General features: G+C 39.2%; 1 protein-coding gene across 2 annotated transcripts in view; it reads right to left on the bottom strand.

Moving 5' to 3' along the window:
- The window catches only part of TPP2 (tripeptidyl peptidase 2), a 53,822-nt gene extending 28,644 nt beyond the window's left edge, over positions 1-25,178 (bottom strand). For both annotated transcript variants that reach the window (XM_026668943.2, XM_026668944.2), the window contains exons 1-9: positions 24,841-25,178; positions 19,418-19,546; positions 17,735-17,830; positions 15,134-15,238; positions 12,193-12,317; positions 8,463-8,626; positions 3,996-4,150; positions 2,074-2,150; positions 1,454-1,581 (exon numbers count right to left, since the gene is read on the bottom strand). In XM_026668943.2, coding sequence (XP_026524728.1) covers positions 1,454-1,581; positions 2,074-2,150; positions 3,996-4,150; positions 8,463-8,626; positions 12,193-12,317; positions 15,134-15,238; positions 17,735-17,830; positions 19,418-19,546; positions 24,841-25,005 — 1,144 coding nt within the window. In that variant the 5' untranslated portion in view covers positions 25,006-25,178. The remainder of the gene's footprint in view (positions 1-1,453; positions 1,582-2,073; positions 2,151-3,995; positions 4,151-8,462; positions 8,627-12,192; positions 12,318-15,133; positions 15,239-17,734; positions 17,831-19,417; positions 19,547-24,840) is intronic.
- Positions 25,179-25,393: the final 215 nt, after the last annotated feature.

The raw sequence follows: 25,393 nt of genomic DNA, 5'->3' as shown, positions 1-25,393 counted from the left end.
TCCAATAAAGTTAAATGATTAAATTCATGTGAATTAAACATACTTCATCAATGTGTACTTGTAGATTTGGGAAACTTAAAAATGGATTAGATAAAATCATGGCGGAGAAGGCTATGATTAGACATTAGTCAACATTTTTGTATTAACTTCTAGATCAGAATGAATAAACTCCAAAATTCAAATACTGGAGAACAGAAGGCAAAAGCTTCTACCGCATTTAAGCTACTTTTAATTCCCCATCTTATTTATCTTTGGCATTTTGTATAGATTTCTAATTAGAAAATGCTATCTCTGACATGAGCTTTTTCACAAATCAGATTTACATCTGTTTCAAGAAAAACCAGACAAGGCAGATCTTCATATGTAGAGAGACTAAGAAAATAATCTACATGATTCTGTTATACAGAATTCTACACAGTTCCAACTGTAGCTTTAAAGCATGTCTCCAGTAGATGGGGAATAAAATAGCCTGGCTTTGTGTATGTCCTGGGTATCCATGTTCTGCTCTGTAGAATAGCTAATTCTTACAAGATTAGATTAGAAAATAGAGATGGGATAACTATGTTGTTTCTGAGATTACAAAGCTTAGCTAAATGAAGAGGAACTAATATTAATGAAAAACTTTAAAAAATCCCCAATCATTCTGGAGACAAATAAAGAATAATATAAGTTCTTATTTATCATTTTAGTCTACTTTCAGCCTTAATAAACATTTCAAAGCTCCTTTCAATTCTTAAGAAACTATTTTCATAATTAGTATAATGGTGGCACAGCGGTTAGAATGTAGTATTGCAGGCATTCTAACTCTGTGCACAGTCTGGAGTTTGATTTTGACAGGCTTATCCTTCCAAAGTCGGTAAAATGAGGACCCAGATTGTTGGGGGCAAAATGCTGATATTGTAAACCGCTCAGAGAGTGCTGTAAATTGAGTGGTATATAACCGTGATAGCGAACCTATGGCACACGTGCCACAGGTGGCATGCAGAGCCATTTGTGCAGGCTCGCAAGCCCCAGGCAAACTTACCTCACTTTGCATGCGCGCACCTCCCAGCTGATTTTCGGGCCTTTTTTGGCCTCTCAAAGGCTTGAGGGAACCCTCTGCAGCCTTTGGAGGCTGAAAAATAGGCCTGTTTCGTCACTTCCTGTATTTCTGGAAATACCGGAAGTGACGAAATGGTCCCATTTTTCGGCCTGCAAAGGCTGCAGAGGCTTCCCTCAAGCCTCTGGGAGGCCGAAAATCAACTGGTAAGCGCAGTGCAGGTAAGGGTGCGGTGGGGGGGATCACGCATGCATTTGCAGGAGGCGTGGGGACCCCGCATGCATTGCCTTCTGGTGTTGGTACGCGAGCGCGAAAGTGCGTGCACAGTTTTTGGCACAGGAGCCCAAAAAGGTTAGCCACCACTGGTATATAAGCTGAAGTGGTATTGCTATTGCTATAATTGTCAATACTTGCCGATCACACTAGATGTAGTTCCCCCTGGGCATCCAACAGTAGACAAACAGGGACCATTGTTCCCAGCGCTTGAAACATAAATTACATTGTGTTTCCATACTGCTTCATTAATAACTTCACACATTCTCCTAAAAGAGACACAAAACATCACAAACTGAGAAAGGGCTTTTTCACTTACTTCGCTTCTTTTTTCATTTATGTCAGAGATAACCTTTATTGTATAGATTCCTACAAGCTGCATCTACTCATGCTATCACCACCTTTCTGGATTGCCTTCTTCTTGGCACACAAAGCATCAATCGGCATCAGTACATTACACAAAATGAATAAAGCTTCCCATGAAAAAGTGGAAAGGGAGATGGAATTTGCCCATTTGGCCTACCACAACCACACTTTCCTCCTATTCCCTATTAGGAATTTATTGTTGAAATTCCCTACTGTGGCATTGGCTCTCTACAGTCATTCCAACTGTCTATGATTTCTAGGATATGAACACAGAATACTTCAGTAATTCATAACACAACAGTTCTATTCTTGGTTAATTCATTATTTTAAATTAAATGAGTTTGCCACTGCTGGCACAAAGCAAAGTAATACTCATAAATATATAATCTCCTTACCCAGCATTTGGCCAGTGAGTGGCCTCCCCATAACTGTAATTGACAAGGTCACATTTATATTTTATTGTTTCTATCATCTGTCAAAGTAAAAAAAAAAGTTTAAGGCTCAAAGCACTGCATAAACAAGATCTTTTATTCGTAGCTAATTGTTATTTTAATCAGAAGCAAAAAATAAATTTTTAGAAAGTAACAGACCTCTTGCATTTCCTATTATAGTTACAAGAACACAATTTAAAGCTCTGCCCATCATAAAAGCAATCTGATATTAAACAAAGTGGATTTGCAAAAAGAAAAAATTCAGCTCCTTCAAAATTCACTTATAAAAATGATGGTCATTCCTTAGTCTAGTTTCTATAAAATTCATTCCAACAGCTATTCTTTCAACTTAGTTTTTCACATTATCTTTTTTAAAAAATTGTGTTATTGCAGCTGCACTTCTGACATTTCATCCTAGCATTATGAAAATATACCATGGGAGCTTTGCAAATAATTGGCAACTCTCAAGAAGCACTGCCCTACACGACACTGCAACTTCAGACTAAACTAAACTGTGAGGCTAGACTTTCCTATGTAATTCTTTTGGTTTGTTAAAATTATTAACATATTATTTTAGTTTTATTTTATCTTATCTTATTCCATAGTGAAAAAGTATTCAGGCAAGAAAAACTGAATGCACCAGTACAGAATAGGTAGTAGTTCGCTCAATAGTGGCAAGACAGATTTTAGAGTCCTAGTGGACAGTCACTTAAATATGAACCAGCAGTGTGCTGCAGTTGCCAACAAAGAAAATCAATGCAGTCTTAGGCTGCATTAACAAAGGGATAGAATCAAGATCATGTGAAGTGTTAGTACCACTTTATAATGCCTTGGTAAGACCACAGTTGGAATACTGCATCCAGTTTTGGTTGTCACGATATAAAAAAAGATGTTGAGACTCTAGAAAGAGTGCAAAGAGCAGCAAAGCTGATTAGGGGACCGGAGGCTAAAACATATGAATAAAGGTTGCAGGAATGGTCTAGTTTAATGAAAAAAAGGACTAGGGGTGAGATGATAGCAGTGTTCCAATATTTTAGGGACTGCCCCAAAAAAGAGGGGGTCAACCTATTCTCCAAAGCACCTGAAGGCAGGACAAAAAAGCAATGGATGGAACTAATCAAGGAGAGAAGCAACCTAGAACTAAGGAGACATTTCCTGATGGTTAAAACAATTAATCAGTGGAACAACTTGCCTCCAGAAGCTGTAGGCGCTCCAACACTGGAGGTTTTTAAGAAGAGATTGGACAACCATTTGTCTGAAATATTATAGGGTTTCCTGCTTGAGCAAGAGGTTGGTCTAGAAGACCTCCAAGCTCCCTTCCAACTCTGTTATTGCATTCTGTTATTCTTCGTTTTTATTAAATAAAAATAATATGATTGCATGATTGCAGCCTAACTAGAAAAAGGAAGACAAAAAATAGTTACACCCACAGAATTTCCAACCAAATATGTATCCAATGCTCTTATCTCAGGCAAAACACTGGAAGCTTCAGCCAGAAGTGCAAATCCTTCCCAATTGTCAAAATACTATTGCTATGGCCTTGTCTTTAGGTGAATATGCAGAAGTTTCATATGAGGCTAGACCGAGCATGTGTAAATAACAAATTTACCCTCATCATATTGACTTGAGAAAATCTGGCATGCCAGGACGAACTACTTGGCCCTCCTATACTTCTCAACCATTCATTTGCTAATATGGCAACTACAGAAAAACACTGTTGTGTATATTTAGTGCCAACTCTGAAAGCATTCTAAGAAGGCATTTATTCATATTTCAAAAGAGACAGCAAGGAAGCCCAAGAACATTTTAGAGTACTATTCAGGAAATATAAATAAAGGCATGGTTTATGATTAGATTTTCTGTGAAATGATTTTGCCAATACTTACTGCTCTTATAAGACCAGTCCCGGTTTCCATAGTGTTTAATCTTGTATCACCAACCTTAATAGCAAGTATTTGTGCACCAGGGGCTATACCATTTCTATCTGGCTCTTCAGGAAAATACCCAGCAGCTATGCTAGCAACATGTGTTCCGTGTGCACCTGAAAAAAAGTTGAATTCACTTTAAAAAAAAAACAATTATGTGTATTGTTATGAAAAGGTAGTCATATACCTTTCCTTGGGAAATCATCACTAAACCCAGAAATTCTGGCTAATCATTGATTACTCTCCGATCCTCTCATTCTCTGAGGCTATATTGATTATGGATAACCTCTGAAGAGACCAAAACAGACGACTGCAACCCTTCTAATATTATTTGATTTCTCATAATATCCTTTTCCACTGCCTCCACAGGTTGGGCTAGAGAGATTACTTAGAGCTCTCTGTTGTGGGATGCCTCCCAGCTCTCCCATATTTAATATATACATTAGCTGTAGATAAATCATCAACCAATGTGGATTAAGTATCATCAGAATGCAGATAAGACCCAATTTTACATCTGAACCTCAAGGCAGCAAGTTGTCATCAAAGTGTCATCCTGGTGCCCATTAGGGTTTAGATGTTCTGAAGCCCAGCAACATGGGATGGCTTTAGTTTCAAAGGCCATTCAATTCCAGGGAGATTTTCACCTACAGTTGTATTTTAAAAAAATGTCAATCCTTTTGAATTTTCAGTATTTTTGCATAAATATGACCTAAAACACGATCTATTCTCCACACAAGGCCTAGACCTAGATAAAAAAAAGGCCTGGACTAAACAAATGACAGCCAATCAAACAAGGAGGTAGAGAGGGATGGAAGTAAGAAAAACTCAGATACAAGCTAGGACCATGATGGCGAACCTTTTCCACGTTACATGCCAAAAGTGTGCGTGTGCATGCCTGCACCCATGATGCAATGCATGTGTGACTCCCCTACCCCTGTGCATGCATCCCCGTGTGCCCACTGCACGCCTCTGCGCATGCACGGGCAACCCCCCCCCCTGAGCCTCTGAGCATGCAACCTCCCCCGCACACCTCTGCGTTCGCATCTCTCCCTGAGCTTGCATGGCAGATACCCAACAATCAGCTGGCTGGTGGGGGGCGCGTGTGCATGCGCAGTGGGGCTCTTCCAGGCGACCTCTCACGTGCCAGCAGAAATGGCTCTGTGTGCCACTCCTAGCACATGTGCCATAGGTTCGCCATCATGGAGCTAGGAGATGTAGGAAGCATAGCCAGGGTCAGCTATAAAGAACTCATATGCCTATACAACAATGCTCAAAATATGGGGAACAAATAGGGTGAACTTGTACAAGACAGTAAGTATGATACCATTACCGAAACTTGGTGGGATGGAACCCATGACTGAAATGTAATAATGGACGGACACAAACTGTTCAAAAGAAACAAGATCTAACAAAAGGGAGATGGAGCTGCATTATATGTAAATCATTACATCTCTACAGAAATGCATAAAAGCAAGAATGAAAACCTCCTTGAAGGCATAGGGATTCATACTTGAGAGGAAAATATAATGACATTGCTATAAGTGTATACTACAGGCCACTCAACGAAGCAGATATAATAGATGAAATTTTTGCTAATCAGTTAACAAATGTATGTAAAAAACACACCACAGAAATGGGGGACTTTAACTAGTCTGACATTAATTGGGAGACAAACTCTGCATCAAGTGGGAAATTAAACAGGTTCCTGACAACTTTGTCCTCCAAAAGATAGAGGGGACTAGAGGGACAACTATACTGGACCCAAATCTTACTAACAGAGAAGAAATTATAGAGGGGGTTGAAGCAGCGGTGGGTTTCTACCGGTTCTGTCCATCTCTGTAGAACCGGTTGCTCTGAAGAGCAGCAGACATAGAACCAGTTCTATGTCTGCTGTGTTGTAGCCCACCCACCCACCCGCCCGGGCTCTTACCTGACCTTTATTTCCTGCTTTTTCAACTGCAGCTGCTTTGCATGACACAGCTGCAGTTGAAAAAGCAGGAAAAAGGGGTTTTTCTAACCGCTGCGCACTTGCACGCAGCACTGCTCAGCTGTCTGGGCAGCTCAGCAGGTTGTAAATTGCACTCACGTGATGCTAAGACAGAATCGGTAGTTATACGTCGGATCCCATCTCTGGGTTGAAGTTGCAGTAATTTTGGGGGGGAGTGATCATGTTATATTAGAATTCAACATAATACGGACACAAACAATAGAACATAATCAAAACCAGTGTCTTCAACTTTAAAAGAGCTGATTTTAATGAACTCAGAGAGAGCTTGGGAAGGATTCCATGGTTGAAAATCTTAAAGAGGAAAACAACTCAAGAAGGTTGGGAAACTGAAAAATATGATTATAAAAGCCCAGTTCAACACAATACTACTGAAAAAGAAAAAGAAGAAATCCAAGAAGAAACCGCCATGGTTGCAACAAAGAAGTCTGTGATAAACTGAAAGACAAAAAGGATAACTATAAAAAAAATGGAAAGAGGGATATATAAGTAGAACACCCACATACAGCTCAAATCTGCAAAAATGAAGGTAGGAAAGCTAAGGCTCAGAACGAATTAAGACTTGCAGTGGAGGTCAAAAATAATAAAACATGTTTCTTTCAGGATATAAAAGAAAGAAAAAAGTCAAAAAAACCATCAGTCCACTAAGGGAGAAGATCGCAAGGAAGTGACAGGTAGCAGCAGAGAGAAAGCAAAGCTGCTTAATTCTTTGTTTGCATCTGTCTTCACATAAAAAGAAAAAAGAGCTCAACCTATCAAAAACAGAACCTTAAAAGACATAAATAGAGAATTTGAATTAAAATAGGCAAGAAAATAAGAGAATAAGAGAACAGCTGTCCACCCCAGAGAAGTTCAAATCACTTAAATATGAGCCAGCAGTGTGCTGCATCCACAAAAAAAGCCAACACAATCCTAGGCTGCATTAACTGAGAGATAGAATCAAGATCTCATGAAGTGTTAGTACCATTTTAAAGGCCTTGGTAAAACCACACTTGGAATACCGAATCCAGGTTTTGTCACTACAATATAAGAAATATGTTGTGTCTCTGGAAAGAGTGCAGAGAAGAGCAACAAAGATGATTGGGGGAAGGGGGCTAAAACATATGAACAACAGTTTAGGAATTGAGTATGTCTAGTCTAGTGAAAAACAGGATTAGGGACAACATGATAGGAATGTTCCAGCATTTGAGGGGCTGCCATAAAGAAGAGGGGGGCTCAACCTATTTTCCAAAGCACCAGAAGGTAAAACAAGAATGGTTGGAAACTAACCAAGGAGAGAAACAACCTAGAACTATCAGTAAGGAGAAATTTCCTGATTGTGAGAACAATAAACCAGTGGAGTGGCTTGCCTTCAGAAGTTGTGAGTGTCCCATCACTAGAGGCTTTTAAAAAGAGACTGGCAGCCATTTATCTGAAATGGTAAGGGACTAGAAGACCTTCAAGGCCCTGTCCAACTCTATTATTCTGTTAATTTAAACATTATATAGAAATTTATTGAACATTCATCTGCTAATCTATAAATCTGGATTACACAATCCTTCCAATATGGTTTCACTCTTTATTTTTGAATGGTATTTCTATCAGTGAAAAAAACTGATCAATCAAGGTTTATATTGATCTTTTAAAAATGGATTTATTCCAAGCATGATAATACATTATTGTACTATTTTCTCTTTCTAGTTTTTTTTCTTATGTTTGTATTTCTCTTTTAATGATCAGTTTCTTTAAAAAAAGCTTATAAATACAGCTACATAATGCTAATAATTATGAAATTATATAGTACATTATGTATTATATATACCAGGGATCCCCAACCTTTTCGACGCCGCGCCCGGTTCCGACATCAGCTGGGCGCCGCGGCCCGGTATCAAGTCAAGCTGGGCGCCGCCATCTTTTATGATAAACGGCGCTTCCGGTGACGTCACCGAGCGCAGTTCGTCATAAAAGATGGCGGCCTAGCGCTTGGTGAGCTTTTTCGGGTAGAAATGGCTTTCTACCCGAAAAGCTCACCGAAGCTTGCAGCGCCGCCATCTTTTATGATGAAACAGCGCCCGGTGAGCTTACCCGAAGCGCTTTTTTACCAAAAGATGGCGGCGCCCAGCAACCAGCGGCCCGGTAAGGGTTGTTCCGCTGCCGTACCGGTCCGCTGGACCGGCGGTTGGGGACCCTGATATATACTGTATATTACATATCCTTATGCAAGATTTTATGCAACCCAAGCAAACTGTCATTAAACTAATGTTTTCAATCTTCCTAGATACTTATCCTATGATTAAAACATTGCTATACTGTAAATTCGTAACTGTGTTTTGCTGTTATCAAATATTCATTTGCCATTAAAAGTTAAGACAACAGAGTTTTCTTTCAGATTAAGACAAACTACATATTTAGTACATACATTTTAGAATTTTGTAAAGTCTTACCTCCACTTGTCACAACTGAAAGCAAATTGCCTTCATCATAAATATTGACAGAGTAATTTAACATTTCTGATGTTCCGATAGATCCATATTCTCGACCTTCCTTGTAGTTCCGCAGATCAGGGCAATTACAAAGGTCACCAGTTTCAGTGGAATCTAAGCAAGCTCTGTGGAGAAGAGAGTGCATAAAGAGAGATTGATTCTAAGTTCTCCTTTCCTCTGAATTACTGTTTGCCATTCAGTCACAATAGCAATTACTAATGTGATCCTGCTCACAATTTTAAGCCTCGTGATCTGACTAAATTCAAAGCTGACTTTAGCCGTGCAAATAAAAACTGCTTTTTAAAAAACATGAGTATACTCCCAATCTGTAACAATCCCTCAATTAGGCTCAGATTTGAATTAGCAAATACACTAAATCAAATTTTAGATTTTATTTTCCTTCAATTGCTTTCAAGGTAGAATAATTTCATTATGCAACTTTATCATTGCTTTCATTATTACTATATAATAATTGTCTAGACTCTAGACCAAGATATAATTTATTACAGAAGTAATAGAATTTACTAATTTTAATGAGAATATATAGTTTCAGTGAGATCCTCAAAGTAAACAAAAATCTATATAATGCCTTTATTACCAGATCATGACACCTACTGGATATGACATAGTTAACCCAATGCAAAAGAAAAAAAAAAAAAACCTAATAGCCAATTCTGCAGGGAATGATTAAATTAATCCTAAACATAGCTCTTTATACATAGCTCTTTATGGGCTACATGGATTCAAATAAGAACCAACTACAAATGAATAATTAACAGAACTTTAGGCTTCATTGTACTTTATAAGCAGTGATGGGCTGCTACCGGCTTGGACCGGTAGTTCCGGTGAGCAGTTGGCCCCACGCTCCTTCCCCTGCCCTTTCTTGTCCTGTATTTCCCTGGTTTTTTAACTCAGCTATATTCGCGCAGCACAGCAGATTGCCCTGCCTCAGCTGTTCTCCACACTGCGCCGCGCCTCAGCTGTTTTACTCACCAGCGCTGACATAGAAGGTAAGTTTTTAAGCTTAAAATGGGTGGTTTTTGAACGCTGCACGTGCTCACCCAGCAATTGTTAAACTGCTTGCAGCCCCCCCCCCCGCCCCCACTGTTTATAAGTAAACCCTGTTTACATTACAAAATAAATAAAGGCCTAATAACGTTTTAATTTTTTTGGTGGAGTTTTTTAAAAAAGGGCCATAAATGCAAGAGGGGGGAAAAAGCTTCTTTTAAAGTAAGAGCATGCTTTGTTTACTTTTCTAAAAGGTTTTTTTTTTTTTAATTGAATTTTTGAAATAACCCTGGAATACTGGAAGAACAAACTTTTAGAACCATACGTCAGTTTTGCTTTTTCTAAAAGTTAAGACAAGTAGTTTGGCTAATTTTAACCAGAAAACATGAACATACACACTCACTTGCAAAATGTAACAACCGATAACACAATGTGGAGGGTGCAGAGGAACCATTTCTGTGTTCTGTGATAACTATACAAAGGGGCTGTTATTATTAGAGAATAGAGTTGGAAGGGACTTTGGATGTCTCAGCCGCAAGCTGCCAGCCTGGGTCTCTGGATAACTAAAAGATACTGGGATGTGGGTCGGGCAGGGCGGATTGCACTGGGTTGATGGTTCCAAGAGCTGCAAGGTGCCTGAAGGTGTGATGGCATTTTTCTCCACATACACAAAACTAAACTGAGCCATGCAGACATCTGAGTAATATACTGGAAGGCATCAATACCCAGAATCTCAGTCTCTCCTCAGCAATGTCTCCCTCTCGCCACTTTCCACTGCTGATTCAAAGTCCTTAACGCAGTGGCTGGATTAATGTACTTTCTCATTCAAAAATCCCAACAGGGCAAAAATTCCTTGCCTGCAACAATTTCCTTTTGATGCGACAATGTAACCTAAGATAGTATTACATTTATTTAGAAGCATATTATAAAAACAGCAAATAATCTAAGAGACTAATACGCGACTTACACTGTAACTAAGCAACAGGGCTCATCACACAAAAACTGAAATGGAAACTCTTTACCCTCTTTAAATAAGGGTGTTCAGAATATTATGCGGTCTGGGACAAATGGTACAATTGGCTAAAAAGTAGAAATAAGGATTAATGTATATCAGTGGTGGCTAATCTTTTTGGGCTCCCGTGCCAAAAATTGCTGAAAACAGGCACTTCAGGAACGCCCGTTTTTCGGCCTCACAAGGCTGCAGAGCCTTCCCTCAAGTCTCAGGGAGGCTGGAAATGGCCTCAAATGGGCCGAAAATCAGCTGGGAGGCGCACGCATGCGCAGTCCAGGTAAGTTTGGCTGGGGCTCGCGTGCCCGCACAAATGCCACCTTTGGCATGCATGCCATAGGTTTGCCATCACAGATGTATATGAATGCGTAGATGCTTATATATGTAACAGCGATGCCACAGTGCTGTCAAAAATGTTAAAGATGTGTGTAAATTGAAAAAGCCTAATATAATAAATAAATAAATAAATGTGTTCATAGAGGTAAAATTCAGGAAAAGCTGTCAGTCCATTATTTGATCAGTAAATTACCATCAATACATGAAACCTAACTAGCTTCGATTTCCTACACTGAGAGCAGGAAAGCAACATGAGACACAAATGGCTCACTATCTTCCACTTCCAAAGAGCAAACAGTTGTTCCTAATTTTCATAAGCATGAAAACAGAACAGAAAGGACCAAATGGAAAGTCTTTATTCTGGTTCCAAGCAAAATATCCATATCTGGCTGCATCTTCTGGCACACCTCTTTTTCTTTTTTCTTTTTGTATTTGGCTTAGAATAATATTTATTTAGTTTCCAATTTAATTTATATCCCCAGTTTCTCAATCTCAAATACAGGAAGTTGGGCAACGAATGGTTTTGGATTACCATGCTTTCTGTTCTGCTGCAAGGGTGTGCACCAATGGTAGCCTACTGTCACTTTACTTCTTAGAAGTCTTATGTAAGAAAAAAGGACCTTCATTTGATATTTTTTTTCATCTTGCTAAGATCTAGAGGACAGAAAGCACCCAGACACAAATGACAACAGCACCCTTCTGGAAGGCATTTTCTTAGTTCTGTCTCATTCACTGAAGGAGTCTATGGATTAGAACCGTGATGGCGAACCGATGGCACGCAAGCCACAGGCAAACTTACCTCACTGCGCATGCTGATTTTTCTGCTGGTTTCAGGCCTTTTTTGGCCTCCCAGAGGCTTGGAAAAAGCCTCTGCAAGGCTTTTCAGGACAAATAGGCCTGTTTCGTTATTTCCTGTAATACAGGAAGTGATGAAATGGGCATATTATTCATCCTGAAAAGCCTTCCAGAAGCTTTTTCCAAGCCTCTGAGGCCGAAAAAGGCCTCAAACCAGCCAAAAAATCAGCTGTGAGGTGCAGTGCACGTAAGGGGGTGGCAGGAGTGTGTGTGGGGTGCGCATTGCATTCTGGGTGCTGGCCCGTGAGTGCGCGCGTGCTAATACACATGCAATTTTTAGCACAGGAGTCCAAAAAGATGAGCCACCATTGGATTAGAATGCCATCTTCCGCTTAATTGCCAGACACCGGAGCAACAAATGTATTACGGTAAAGGTGAAAGTTATACACCACCCTTATTTTTTCTTTAGCGCTTTTTTTTTTTTACAGTTAGAGTTTAATTAAAAAATGAATTGGTATTTTTAATATAAGGAAAAAAAAATACCTCCACGTTTCACCATCGTGCCACACCAAGCAGTCATACACAGGGCCAGGATCATTATATTTTTTCTCAAAAGAGTTTAGCAGTTCCACTCGACTCTGAAGCTCTTCCTTCATTAATTTGTTTTCCTGGAAAATAAAGTGTCTCGTGAAAAAGCATGCTAAAGTGGACACCCCCACTACAGAGGAAAAAAAATGATATGCGCCTCTCTCATTGCAATAAAAATTACAGCGCAGTAGCGTTATACTGCACCCAGTAGCAGTTCGCCCATTACTTATCTGCATCAATTGGAATGTTCATTTGACTCTCCATCCCTGCTGCCTGAAATCATCCGCTCATTAACAGGCAAGTTTACATACATTAGAGGTCTGCAACAGTCATGAAAATATACCATATTTTTCAGACCATATGACGCACATTAGCTTTTGAGAAGGAAAACAAGGAAAACAAATCTGCGTCTGCCTCTGAGCATCCATCTGGCTAGCGTCCTTGCAGCAAAGAGCCTGGTCAGCTTCAGCACATTATCGCAGCCCCAGCATGTTGCTCATCAGGGCTCCGCTCCATTGCGCCCACCACTAGTCAGCTGAGCTGAGTTGCTGCCGCCGCTGGGGAACACTAGAGTATTCGCTGCTGATTGGTGATTGGATTTACCTCCCGGCATACTGCTGATTAGCTGTTCTAGGTGGCGGAGATTGCCACGGCCTGTTTGCCGGCAAATGGGCAGCAGTGATCCCCGCTGCCTAGAACAGCTGATTGGCGCTGCACCAACACACACACACCACCATAATATTCCCTCCATAACAGAGGTCTCATTCTCGCGGCCCACGGGCCAATTGCGGCCCGCAGGACGGTATCCTGTGGCCCCCACCGTGATATGAAAGTATAATATTAGTGTATAATATAAATATAAAGTATAATATAAAGTATAATATTATGCGGCCCAGCCTCACCCAGCCTCTGCCTCCAGCGGCCCCCAGGTAAATTGTGTTTGAGACCCCTGCTCTATAAGATGCAGACATTTTCACCCACTGTTTTATAGTTACTGGACCCAGTTAAGATATATATATATATACAGTATTTATTGCTTATGCCATATACACTATGTGCCTCATGCAGAAGCTACTTTTGCCCAAACTTGTCTTTCTTATGGTTATTAAGGAAACATTGAATCAGATATTTTACTTACTCCGATATAAGCAACTCATATTTCAATATCTTGCTGTATGTTAATTGGGATAATTACAGGTTGTAATTGACTTACAACAGTTCATTTGGTGACAACGGCAGTGAAAAAAGTGACATGACCGTTTTTCACACTTATGACCACTGCAGCATCCCCATGGTCTCGTGATCAAAATTCAGAGGCTTGGCAACTGACTCATATTTATGACGTTTGCAGTGCCCCGGGGTTATGTGATCCCCTTTTGCGACCTTCTGACAAGCAAAGTCAGTGGGGAAGCCAGATTCACTTAACCGTGTTCCTAATTTAACAACTGCAGTGGTGCGTTTAACAAATGCAGCAGGAAAAGTCAAAAAATGGGGCAAAACTCCCTTAACAAATTTCTCACTGAGCAACAGAAATTTTGGGCTCAACTGTGGTCATTAAGTCGAGGACTACCTGTTCTTTCAGCTGCATTGCAATTGTTACATTCATATTTCTTTCTTTCTCCTTTACGGCAGGGGTCCCCAACCACCGGTCCACGGACCGGTACCGGTCCGTGGAACAAGTCCTACCGGGCCGCTGGTTTGCTGGGCGTCGCCATCTTTTTGATGAAAAAGTGCTTCCAGTGAGCTTTTCCGGGTAGAAAGCTCACCGGAAGCACTTTTTCATCAAATGAAGCGGCGCGCGCTTCAGTGAGCTTTTCCGGTGAAAGCCATTTCTACCAAGAAAGCTCACTGAAGCGCCACCACCATCTTTTGATGAAAAAGTGCTTCCGGTGAGGTCACCGGAAGCACTTTTTCATCAAAAGATGGCGGTGCCCAGCTAATGCCGGTACCGGGCGCGCCATAAAAAGGTTGGGGATGCCGGGCATGCGGCATAAGAAAGGTTGGGGATCACTGCTTTACGGGGCTTATAGGCTGCTTTAATCAATCAACTCTGAATGGTACTGTATAAAACTCCCTAAATCCATTGTTTGGATTAAAAACAGATAAATAATTAGGACTAAAATTAAATGTAATTTATAAAACAATCATATAAAATGGGTATTAACTTTCCAGACTAAAGAAAACCCTCCAGCAGTATTGGCCCTAAGGTTTGATGAAATAACTAATTTTTCTAATCTTCCTAAAGACCAGAAGGAAGGAGGCAAATGTTATATAATTTTGTCTCTTCTTCTCACCTATATATTTTATTTTGGGTGATGTCACTTTAAATTACAACCCTGGGGGAAGGGACTGTCTTTTTCAAATTAATCTGTAAGTAAGCCTAGAAGCTTTTTTCAATTGTAGAAAAAGATATATAAATGCTTTGAATAATTTTTTTTAAAAAGTATTATCCTACAGGTATTGAAAGTCCTTTGCATTTGAGCCTAATTACAGCCTGGGCTTTTACAGAATAAGTTCTGTAATTACGACTCCACAGAAAACAAATTAAACTTAAATATTCTATGTGCCTACAATCTGAAGCTATTAAAACTCCAACACAGAGTCATCTGGGTGCTCAGTTTGCTGATGATACAAGGCAATTCCGAATATTCAATGGCACTGAGAAAGTTAACCTGAATATCCTTTCAAACTATAATGTTATCAGCTCATTTTAATAAATAATTTTAAAGTGTAAGTAATTTAAGGAAAGCATTTGTAAGATGAAACCAACCTTCAGTTTGTTTTTAAGACAAATTTTGTAATTTTGTTACGGAAAAGTAATCTTCCATGTGTGGGTCTTACTAGTACTTTATTGACTTCAAGCTTTTTCTTCTAAAATGGATACCAATACACAAACCTGTGATGGAGGGGGCTGAGAAGCTTCAAATTCTTCTAGTTTCCTACATGCTTCTGCTAGTGCTAATCTGTGGATAGGATCCCAAAGTTTTTCCTTGCGTTCTTTCTGAAATAAATAAATAGCAACAGATTTTTTTAAATCAAAACTCTGTACTGTGTTTTACTACAATAAATTAAATATCTCATCTCAGGTGTAAACTTTGAAATGAACCAACTGTCTCATTCTTGCTTTTTTACCTGCAATATTTTCAATTTTATAATACTTTATCAATACAGACAAGTAGAAATAAACTCCCAGAATGCTTAAAGTGCTGCTGCAAGGGTAGTGCTAAAAAAGAAGTTGGTGTTTTCTCTTAATTCAAAGGGAATTAAACTCAAACACATCAAACAACAGATATTAGCATAAGCACTCCTTAAGGAACATTCACTTATAACGATGTCATAGAGCACTGCACATCAGAACAAATAGACAAGGTCAGTTTTTCCTCCATGCCATCACTCTGCTAAACAATTAATTTCCACAATACTGTCAAACTGCCTAGAAAGGCAGTATTACCATCATTATTCTCATCTTATTATTATTATTATTATTCTTACCTATCGCCTTATCTTCTTATAACTATAACTTTGTTGCTTGCATTTTAGAATTTAAATTGTTTAATTAGTATCCTCGTATGATTTATGTTGATGGCTGTTATTTAGTATCCATTGCTATCACCAAGTATTGCATCTAATGTTTTAGAATGTGAATGTATTTTTACAATGACTATGATAATGATTTATCGCTATTGTTGTATGTACACTGAGAGCTTATGCACCGGAGACAAATTCCTTGTGTTGTCTAATCACACTTGGTCAATAAAGAATTCTAATTTATTCGGAAACCATTCGAAATCCTGAACATCTGTGCCCAAAGTTATGGTTGTTGCAATGCCCACAGCCATGTGATTGCGATCGGGGGCACTTGGAAGCCCATTTGCACTCACGACTGGTTGCCAAGTGCCCCATTTGCAATTTTCTTTGGCACCTTCCCCACAAGATTGCAAGAATTTTCTGCCCTCTCGTCTCTGGGGCCTTGCTGAAAAAGGTCTGTCCTGAAATCCAAGCAGGATTTTGGCATGGAGTGTTTGAAGCATGGGGCATTTGCAATCAGACTCTAGAAACGAGATGGGAGTCTTCTTGTCTCTGGGGACTGGCTGCAAATGCCCCATGCTGCAAAAGTACTAGAGGTGGCATTCAGCAGGTTCTGACCAGTTCTGGAGAACCACTAGCGGAAAATTTGAGTAATTTGGAGAACCGACAAATACCACCTCTGACTGGCCCTGCCCCCATCTATTCTCTGCCTCCTGAGTCCCAGCTTATTGCCTGGATCTTCTTTGGTTGCCCTGCACAGGAGAATGGAGCTGGAAAGCAGGTTAGTGGGGCGGGGAGGGAATGGGGATTTTTCAGTAACCTTCCCCTGGAGTGGGGTGGGAATGGAGATTTTACAGTATCCTTCTCCTGCCATGCCCACAGAACCGGCAGTAAAAAAGAATTGAATCCCAGCACTCTATACCTAGATCCTGCTTGGATTTCAGGACAGACCTTTTTCACCCGGCCTCTGGAGGGTTCTGGTCCAATGCAGGGCAGAGTCCTTCTGGCAGGCAGCTCTTTGACAGTGAAAGGGCTGCCCAGCTGAGGGTTTCAGCCTCATATGGGCAGAAACCTCTGGCAGGCAGCTCCCTTGCTCCATCCCTTTAACAAGCTGGAAGAACACTTAATAACCACACCAAGGACACTGGGATTGTGCTCACTGGGCGAAACAGTGTCTTCTTTAATGACTGCTTCACTCAACGACTGAAGATTCTGGTCTCAATTCTGGTTGTGAGTTTAGGACTACCTGTATCAGGGCTGCTTCTGATATTGAAAGGAAAAGGGAAGATCACCAACTACCTTTGCAGTAGCTTTACCTCAGAACACTTCTCACGTGCTCTTGCTGATAATGGAAGGCATCACAACACTGTTTAAATTCTCTTTGCAGTGGTCAGGTGGCTATGCAATGTTGCATGGTCAACTGATCAATGTGCACATACAAAAAGATGCTGATGGGAGGGAAATGTAAATTGGAATTATTTTATTCTTTTTTATTCTCCTTTGGAAAGGACCAATGGAACCATGATTCTCCAAAGGAAGTAAAATACTTCTGAAGTATCCTGAAGCTTTCAATGCATTCCAACAGTATCAAAAATTCGATGGAAACCCATGGGCTTTTCTCCAGCTTCTTCTGTTGAAAAAAAAAATCTACAAAATCTCATTTAACAAAAAATAAAATAAAATAGTAAAATGGTATTTTACACCCTTGCTTATAAAGCGCCCTTCTATTTATTTAAATCAGAAATCTTGGGGACGGGAAAAAATAGTTTGCCAGAGGGTGAAGATTAATAAAGCATAGCAGAATTAGAATAGAAATAGCACTTAAGACTTATAGAATTAGAAACTAAATTAAAAATACATACATAAAAAATAAAATACATACAACCTAAATGTATTTTTTCTTTCTTTCTTGTGGTTCAAAATTACTTCAAATGTAATCTAAGTTAGGATAAAGAGTATAAAATAATACCTGTATTCTCTCTTTAAGAGGTTTAGGATAGAATTCATAACCATTTTTTAAGCCAATGTGATATTGTCCTGAAGGATTTATCCAGTCATCTGGAATCTAAAAAAGAAAAGAGATCCATAAATTACATTTGGTTTGTACACTTCAAGCAATCATTGAGCTATTTATAATTGAACTATTAACCCTAGCTACAATTGATTTCAATGTGTATATACTCACAAGTTCAACATTTGTTTGCTCACCTTAGAAGGAATGCATACATTGCAGAAATACATGGCACTAAGTTTTCAATTTCTATGCAAAGTAATATTTGAGTTGTGTTTCCTCTTTTTGGTATGTTCTGCTTGTAAACGACTGCACTATTATATAAACTCCTCACATAAAAGCTCTACAATATGACATCTATGGTCGAATGGGTGGAAAAGAAAAAATGCAACTTAGGTAAGATAAGAACTGCACTATGCATTTTTTTTTTGTACTTGGTTGGACTTACTTAACAAAACCTTTCCTCTTGGAATGTAGCCTATTCACAAGAACTGCTCCCCACCTTGACCCTCTCCCCACTTGGGGTGCTTGGACTCTCTCTGAGTGGGTCCTCGCCTGCTTCCACTCAGCCAAGGTATTCTATCTACCGTATGCAACTACCGTATGCAACTATTGTTCTTGATGGGAGGCTCTCAGTGCACTGTAAAAGAATCACTTCCCATCTTTTAGGTTGGAGATGGAGACAGGTTAGTGACTTTTGGCCAAAGCAGTGATGGCTAACCTTTTCGTCGTTGCATGCCGAAAGTGTGCGTGTGCCTGCACCCATAAAGCAATGTGCGTGCGACACCCCGCCCCCTGCACATGTGTACGTGACCCCCACCTGCACGCCCTGCCTTCCTGCACATGCGTGCGCACCTCCTGTGTGCGTCTCCCCCCAAGCATGCGTGGCAGATACCCAACAATCAGCTGGCTGGCGGGGGGCACGCACGCATGCGTAGTGGATCTGTTCCGGGTGACAGCTCGCATGCCGGCAGAAATGGCTCTGCGTGCCACTTCCGGCATGCGTGCCATAGGTTCGCCATCATGGGGCTAAAGTCTGTAACCACAAAGTTTGTAAATAGAGGACTGTCTGTATGTACTATATATAACTGAAGCTGCAGATAAGCCTTGGTATATTATGTTGAGAACCCCTTTCAATTAAATTGCAAACAAATACTGTGAAATGCTTTTCTTTGAAAGGTAAATAGGCCCTTTGAAAAATGTGGGGGTACAATTTTCTGCAATTCTTTAAACTAAATTTTGTGAATTTTCAAGAAAAGATGTATATTTTCTTTGAGATCTTGCAGAGAGGTGTTATGAATGTACCCCTCACAGGTCCCAAAGCACTGTTTCGTTCCCAGATACAAAGCATTGCATAGCCTATTGCAAATAAACATAAGGCTACAAAACATCAGATGACTGTAAATACTATTACCATCAAACATATATTTAACAGACAAATATTTATGGCAATTTAAAAAAAAATCCTTTGCTTTTAAACATTATGACCTAAGTAAAGGTAAATATGAATGCAACTATGTTTTTAAATAGACTCAAGGTAATTTCTCATAACTAGTCATCTTAATGCATAAACAGCAGGACAATATCTTAAAAGTTTTGTTTCAAAAGAAGAAATCACAATTTAATGCCAAATACTATTACCTTTAAAATTCTTCCTGAAAGACCAGTAATTTCTCCATTTTTTGCTTCTGTAACAGTTGAAGTATTTACATCCCCACTACCAGTTGTATCAATTATGTCAACTATCTTGGGCTTTCCGTCAGTGGTGAACTAAAGACAATAAATAAAAGCACACATGATACATGAACATTCTATTTTATAACGTAAATAAAACTGCTACATGCATTGGAATAATACTATCTGTCTGTTACAGCAGACACCACCTAAATTTAGTTGAATAAATGTAATTCAGCCTTTTCTAAAGCCAAGCTGATTCACAACATAAACAAAATCCATAAAGTTCAAATTAACAGCACGTGTTAAAACAGCAAGATAAGCATATATTCAACAGAAGCAAAGCTCACAATTAAGTGAAAATTATATTTAATTGGCCTATGCCAATTCATCAGGGTATGAAGAATAAAAAAAGAGAGACTTAGAACAAACAGGGACATTCACATCATACTATCTGCAGTCACATGAGGTTGTTGCTTAATGAACCACATAGTCCTTGCTTAATGACGGCAATCAGGATGGCCTGAATTGCTGTTGCTAAGCAATGCTGTCATGTGACATTACACTTTACAATAATGTCGCTTAGCAATAGCAATTTTGGTCCTAATTGCCATCATAATCTGAGGATGACCTGCATTTAATTTATTCCCGCCCAAACCTTTCTGAAAAAGGTCTTTATTAATTCACAAACTATTGTGGGACTATGAGACTCTCACAACAGAGAATATCAAAAATTTGGTACAACTATTAAGACAACCCTCTCCAGTCACGGCAATGTTAGCCATTTAATACAAATTGTTCTTATAATGGCCATAACACATGCATTTTAGAGTTTGAAACATAAACATAATAATCAAAGGTAACACTTGGTACAATAGAGCTTATAAATATGCATCCCATAAAGAGTGGGAGGAATAGAAATTCAAATTACATAAGAGGAAACAGATAAATTGGATACTGTCACAAAGATGACAGGATGGAAAATCAACTGGAAGGGTACAGGAAAGCAGAGACAGATCTTTATTGGCCAGATAAAACAATGATGCAAAATTCATTTGAAAAGCAGCTTTAACATCAAAGCAAAATGCCGTAGCAACTGTCCTAATTCAAAACTAAATACAATTGCTTTCATGTCAAGCTTAATGCAATCAATTATTTATTTTTTGTTTTTATTAGAACAATCTGTAGGCTGCCTACCATTGGACTCTAATCAGCTTAACAGATCTCAAGAGGCAGACTAAGGCAAAAGCAGAGCTAACAAAATTTAGCCCCAAAGTAATGGACTAGATTTAAAGTTTTAATTTTTAGGAGGGCAACAATGAAGGTGGCATTTTTTGGGTGTGCTTTCAAGTTTGATACATGGACAACCTTGTTTAGTTTTCTTGGCAATATTTTAAGTGGTGTGCCCACTACCTTCTTCCTAGAGTTGAGACAGGGTAATTGGCACAAAGTCTGTAGTCATCCAACTAGTTTCCATGACTAAGGTACAACAAAATCCAATTTTTTCCATACCACTGGACCTAACTTGCTCTCAAATAACTTACTTGCTATTTTTTCAACAAAATTAACATTGTGAATTCATTTGCATAATGATCGTACTTTCCAAAAGCATAACAAATGCGTTATATTTTGAAAAACATTTCATTTTTGGTTTTATTTGTAAAATAGAAATTTAGGGTCTATATTCTGAATTATTAAACGTTACAAAATTTATATAACAGTTACACTAGGTTTAATTCTATCTTTATATTCAATGTTTCTTAAATTATATTCTAGGGTACATGGCTGTTCTCCATGAAAGTTAAAGAGATTTCACAAGGTTTTCCAAATATCCAAGAAAATGTTTTTTTGTGTCATTTGGATTTATGCATAGTTAAATATTGGATCCAAAAATAACTAAACATCAAAATGTCATCTTTACCAAACTTTCTAGACAATTAAGAAAAAATATAAATGCACATATTCCATTAACGAATATATGAATTGTAAAATATTATGAACACACAAATATGATATATTCATCTCTCTCTCTCTCTCTCAAATATTATACTAAACAATTGAAAAAATCAATGGAAGAAAAGATGACTTTTTAAGTGAAGATGGCTTTTAACTGAAAATAAAGCTGAAAGAAACCATAACCTGAATCAAATTGCTTCCTGTACTTAACAGGAGAAAAGATTGCAGTTTGACAATACAAGAATTTTAAAACTATAGCTGTTAAGGAACTATGTTGGTTAATATGCCTTTCATAAATTTCACAATAAACACAATTATAGTTACAGAATATTGCACAATTGTTGGCATGGCAGAACTAGTTTGGGCTTTTCCCCCTCCCACATATGAGGAATTAATTACAAGTATATAAAACATTTAATAATATACCTGACTTTGTTTTTTCCTGAAATTTGACACCGTTTTCACAATCCCATTTGCAACTTCAGCCAGTTTTAAGAGGATTACACATATTTCTCAATTATATTTTGTATACGTGAAGCAACTTCATTCAATAACATAGTATTTTATATATAAGAGAGAGTTTTAAAGAGTTCAATATTATAACTTATAGTAACAATCTTGCTAATTTATAAAGATGACTGAAAACTTTTAATGATACTGTACTACATTTACAACCCCATTTCTCTTTACTTCAATACAAATGCATATAACATCCACTGCATAGGATAACAACATGTGAAGGAAACTCAAACTACAAACATTAAGGCTGGGCAAAACATCTAAAAGTTTCTTCACAACATTTGTTAATGTGACACAAGGCCACTCTTTGAAACACTGAAGCAGTCTCAGTTTTTGCCAAAGATTTGTACAGATGTTTATGTACAAAGAAAACTCCCACTGGGACTATTAGTGAAAGAAGTATGTGGGAATACATACAAGCCTTACAAAGATGTAACTATTTTAACATTTAAGAGATGTGAAATTAGGGCTTCCCTTTCAAATGCCTTGTACACTTTTACAAAATATACCTTTTTAAGGTATCACTGAATTCTTATAATGTACTGTACATTTTATGAAAAAAAAATCATATTACTAGGTTTGTAAAGAAAAACGTTGTATCCTTCATGTCATCATTCATACTTGGGTGGAAGACTACTAAGGAATCCTAACATTGCACAGTAAAGTAGGAAGTTTGAAAAAAAACACCTCAGAAGACAGTAACAAATTACATGGATACATGTCTATGGAGATTGAGAGCTTCTTAAATTCAAACTGAATGGTGGGGGAATAGAAGGATTTATATTCTTTGCAGTCATCTGAATGGTAACAACCCTAATGACTGCAAAGAATATAAATGTGTCCATTCTTCCACCATTCAGTTATTATTGAATCTTCTTGGATGAGAAGTAAAACATTTTCAAGAAAATCCAAGAAAACCCAGTTGCCTTTTTGGAAAATCATCTTTGGGAATACAGGTAGCCCTCAATTTACAACCACAATGGAGCCCAAAATTTTATGTTGCTAAGTGAAACATTTATTGATTTATTGAGGTTATTTTATAACCTTTCTTACCACAATTTTTAAGTGAATCGGTGCAGTTGTTAAGTTAGTAACACGGCTGTGAAGTGATTCGGGCTTCCTGGGATCATGTGACCCTGGGACACTGCAACCGTCATAAATATGAACCACTCGTCAGGCCTCTGAATATAAATCACATGAACCATGGGAATGCTGCAATGGTCATAAGTGTGAAAAGTGCTCTCATAAGTCCCTTTTTTCAGTGCCATTGTAATTTTGAATGGTCAATAAATGAACTGTTATAAGTTGAGGAATATCTGTGCATGGATATACAGTTAATCATCTGACTTTAAGTTATCTTGAGATTATTTTTACTTTACCTGCTTCATAACTACCATACACAGAGAATATATGTTTATTTGCCTTCTGCTACTTTAAGGTCTTATGGGGAAATTTTAAAGAAGTCGTTAGAGGCCATAAATAATAACAATAAATTCCAATTCCACTCCAAATAACAATAAAAAATCCCATCATTCTAAAGTTGCCTGACCCAAAATCCCAAGAATGGAAAAGTAGGTTGTGTCTCTCCTATCCCAATAAGCAGTTCCCCTTTGAATTAAAACTTTCTCCTTGAGCTTCTCCAAAGGAATTAGTCCCTTAATCCCTGAGGACACCTACACCAGGGGTCTTCAAACTTGACAGCTTTAAGACTTGTGGACTTCAACTCTCAGAATTCCTCCTCGGGTCATGTTAGTTTAGTTTAGTTTACTGTCATTGCACCTCGTACAACGATATCAAACACCATCTTCAGTGCACATCATGACCATGAAAATAAACACAAACACACATCCTTCACACTCCACACATCGATTTGAAAACCCCTGACACCGCACCAACATAGCACTATACAGTAGAATTTCAACAGAGCTATTGCCCTGGAATAGAAGCTGTTTTTTCAGCCTATTTGTTCTTGTTTTTATTATTTTATTATTATGTACCGTCTGCCAGATGGTTCTGTACCGTCTGCCAGATAGTTAAAAAAAAAAAAAGGTGCCCAGGATGAGATGGATCTTTGAAAATGTTTTTGAACGTTCTTAAGGCAGCGGGAGCTATAAGGCTCTTCCAAAGTGGGGAGAGGGCAACCCATGATCTTCTGGGCAATGACGTTAACCTCTGGAGTGATGTCCTATCTGCCACTGTGCAATTGGCAAACCATACACAGGTGCAGTAAGTTAAGATATTCTCTATGGTGCAGGGGTAGAAGGTCAACAACAATTTTTCATTCAGTTGTTGTTTTCTGAGAAGTCTCAGGTAGTATAATCAGGAATTCTGTGAGTTGGAAGTCCACAAACCTTAAACTTGCCAAGTTTGAAGACCCTTTTACACCAAGAAAGGGTGCCTATTATCTAAGCTTTTCCATGCACTGAACTACAAAGCCTGGTACTGGGCAATTTGTCAGCTGAAGAGCAACAGTGGGGAAGAAATGCTGGGAAAAACAAATCTTACACTCTTATTCAATCCAAAGTATGAACTACAGCTGGTCCTCGATTTACAACGGTTCACTTAGTGACTGAAGTTACAATGGCACTGGACAAACTGACGTATGACCATTTTCCACACTTACGACCCTTGCAGCATCCCGTGGTCATGTGATTTACATTTGGATGCTTTAACAGACTCTAATTTATGACAGTTGCAGCATCCCAGGGTCAGCCCATCCTCTTTGGTGACCTTCCGACAAGCAACGGGGAAGCCAACAACTGCTTTACTAACCGAATGTCTCGCTTAGCCACAGAAATTTTGGGCTCGATTGTGGTCGTAAAATGAGGACTACCTGTAGCGGGAAGAAGAGAGGGAAAATAATAATAATGATGATACAATTTAAAGCTAGGGAGAGACCTCCGTTGGCATCTCACCTCCATGCCCGGAGCGCCGGGATCCACACCCGTGTCTAAAATGGCCAAGAGAACACCCCGTCCATCATATTCCGGGTACCGGGAAAGGAAGGCGGTAGCTCCGGTTTCCTTCTTGGGCAGAAGCCCTTGAAACGGGAACTGCTCGTCTCCAGCCGACGCCGCCATGTTGCAAACAAGGGAGAGGGAAGGAGAAGTTAAAGGAGACGCCAGACACGCAGCCGACACGGAAAGACAAGAAGGGGCCGCGCAGCCCGAGGTGACGCAACGGCTCTCCTGAGAAAGAAACGCTCTAGGAAGGAAGGGAAAAAAAGGAGGGGGCGCAGGCTTCTTTTCCCTCTGAACGCATGCGCCGCCGTTCCAGCCAATAGGAACAATCAGCGCGGCCCAGTGGGGGGCGCTACGTCACGGGCGCTCTCAGCCGGCGAGGGAGATTTGATCGCGCCTGGCTTTGCTCGGAGCAGCCTCTCGAATTACAGCGCGGTTGGCTCTTGCTGTAGTGGACCAATGAGAAAGGGAGAGGCTTTCTTAAAGGGGTAGCAGATTAATTAATCAT

This window comes from Notechis scutatus, chromosome 5, assembly GCF_049901735.1.
Source record: "Notechis scutatus isolate UNSWTSFEM ecotype Mainland chromosome 5, rNotScu1.2, whole genome shotgun sequence".
In the NCBI taxonomy this organism is placed as follows: Eukaryota; Metazoa; Chordata; class Lepidosauria; order Squamata; family Elapidae; genus Notechis; species Notechis scutatus.
Note: the sequence above shows the minus strand (reverse complement) of the source record. Positions and strands in the feature narration are given on the sequence as shown.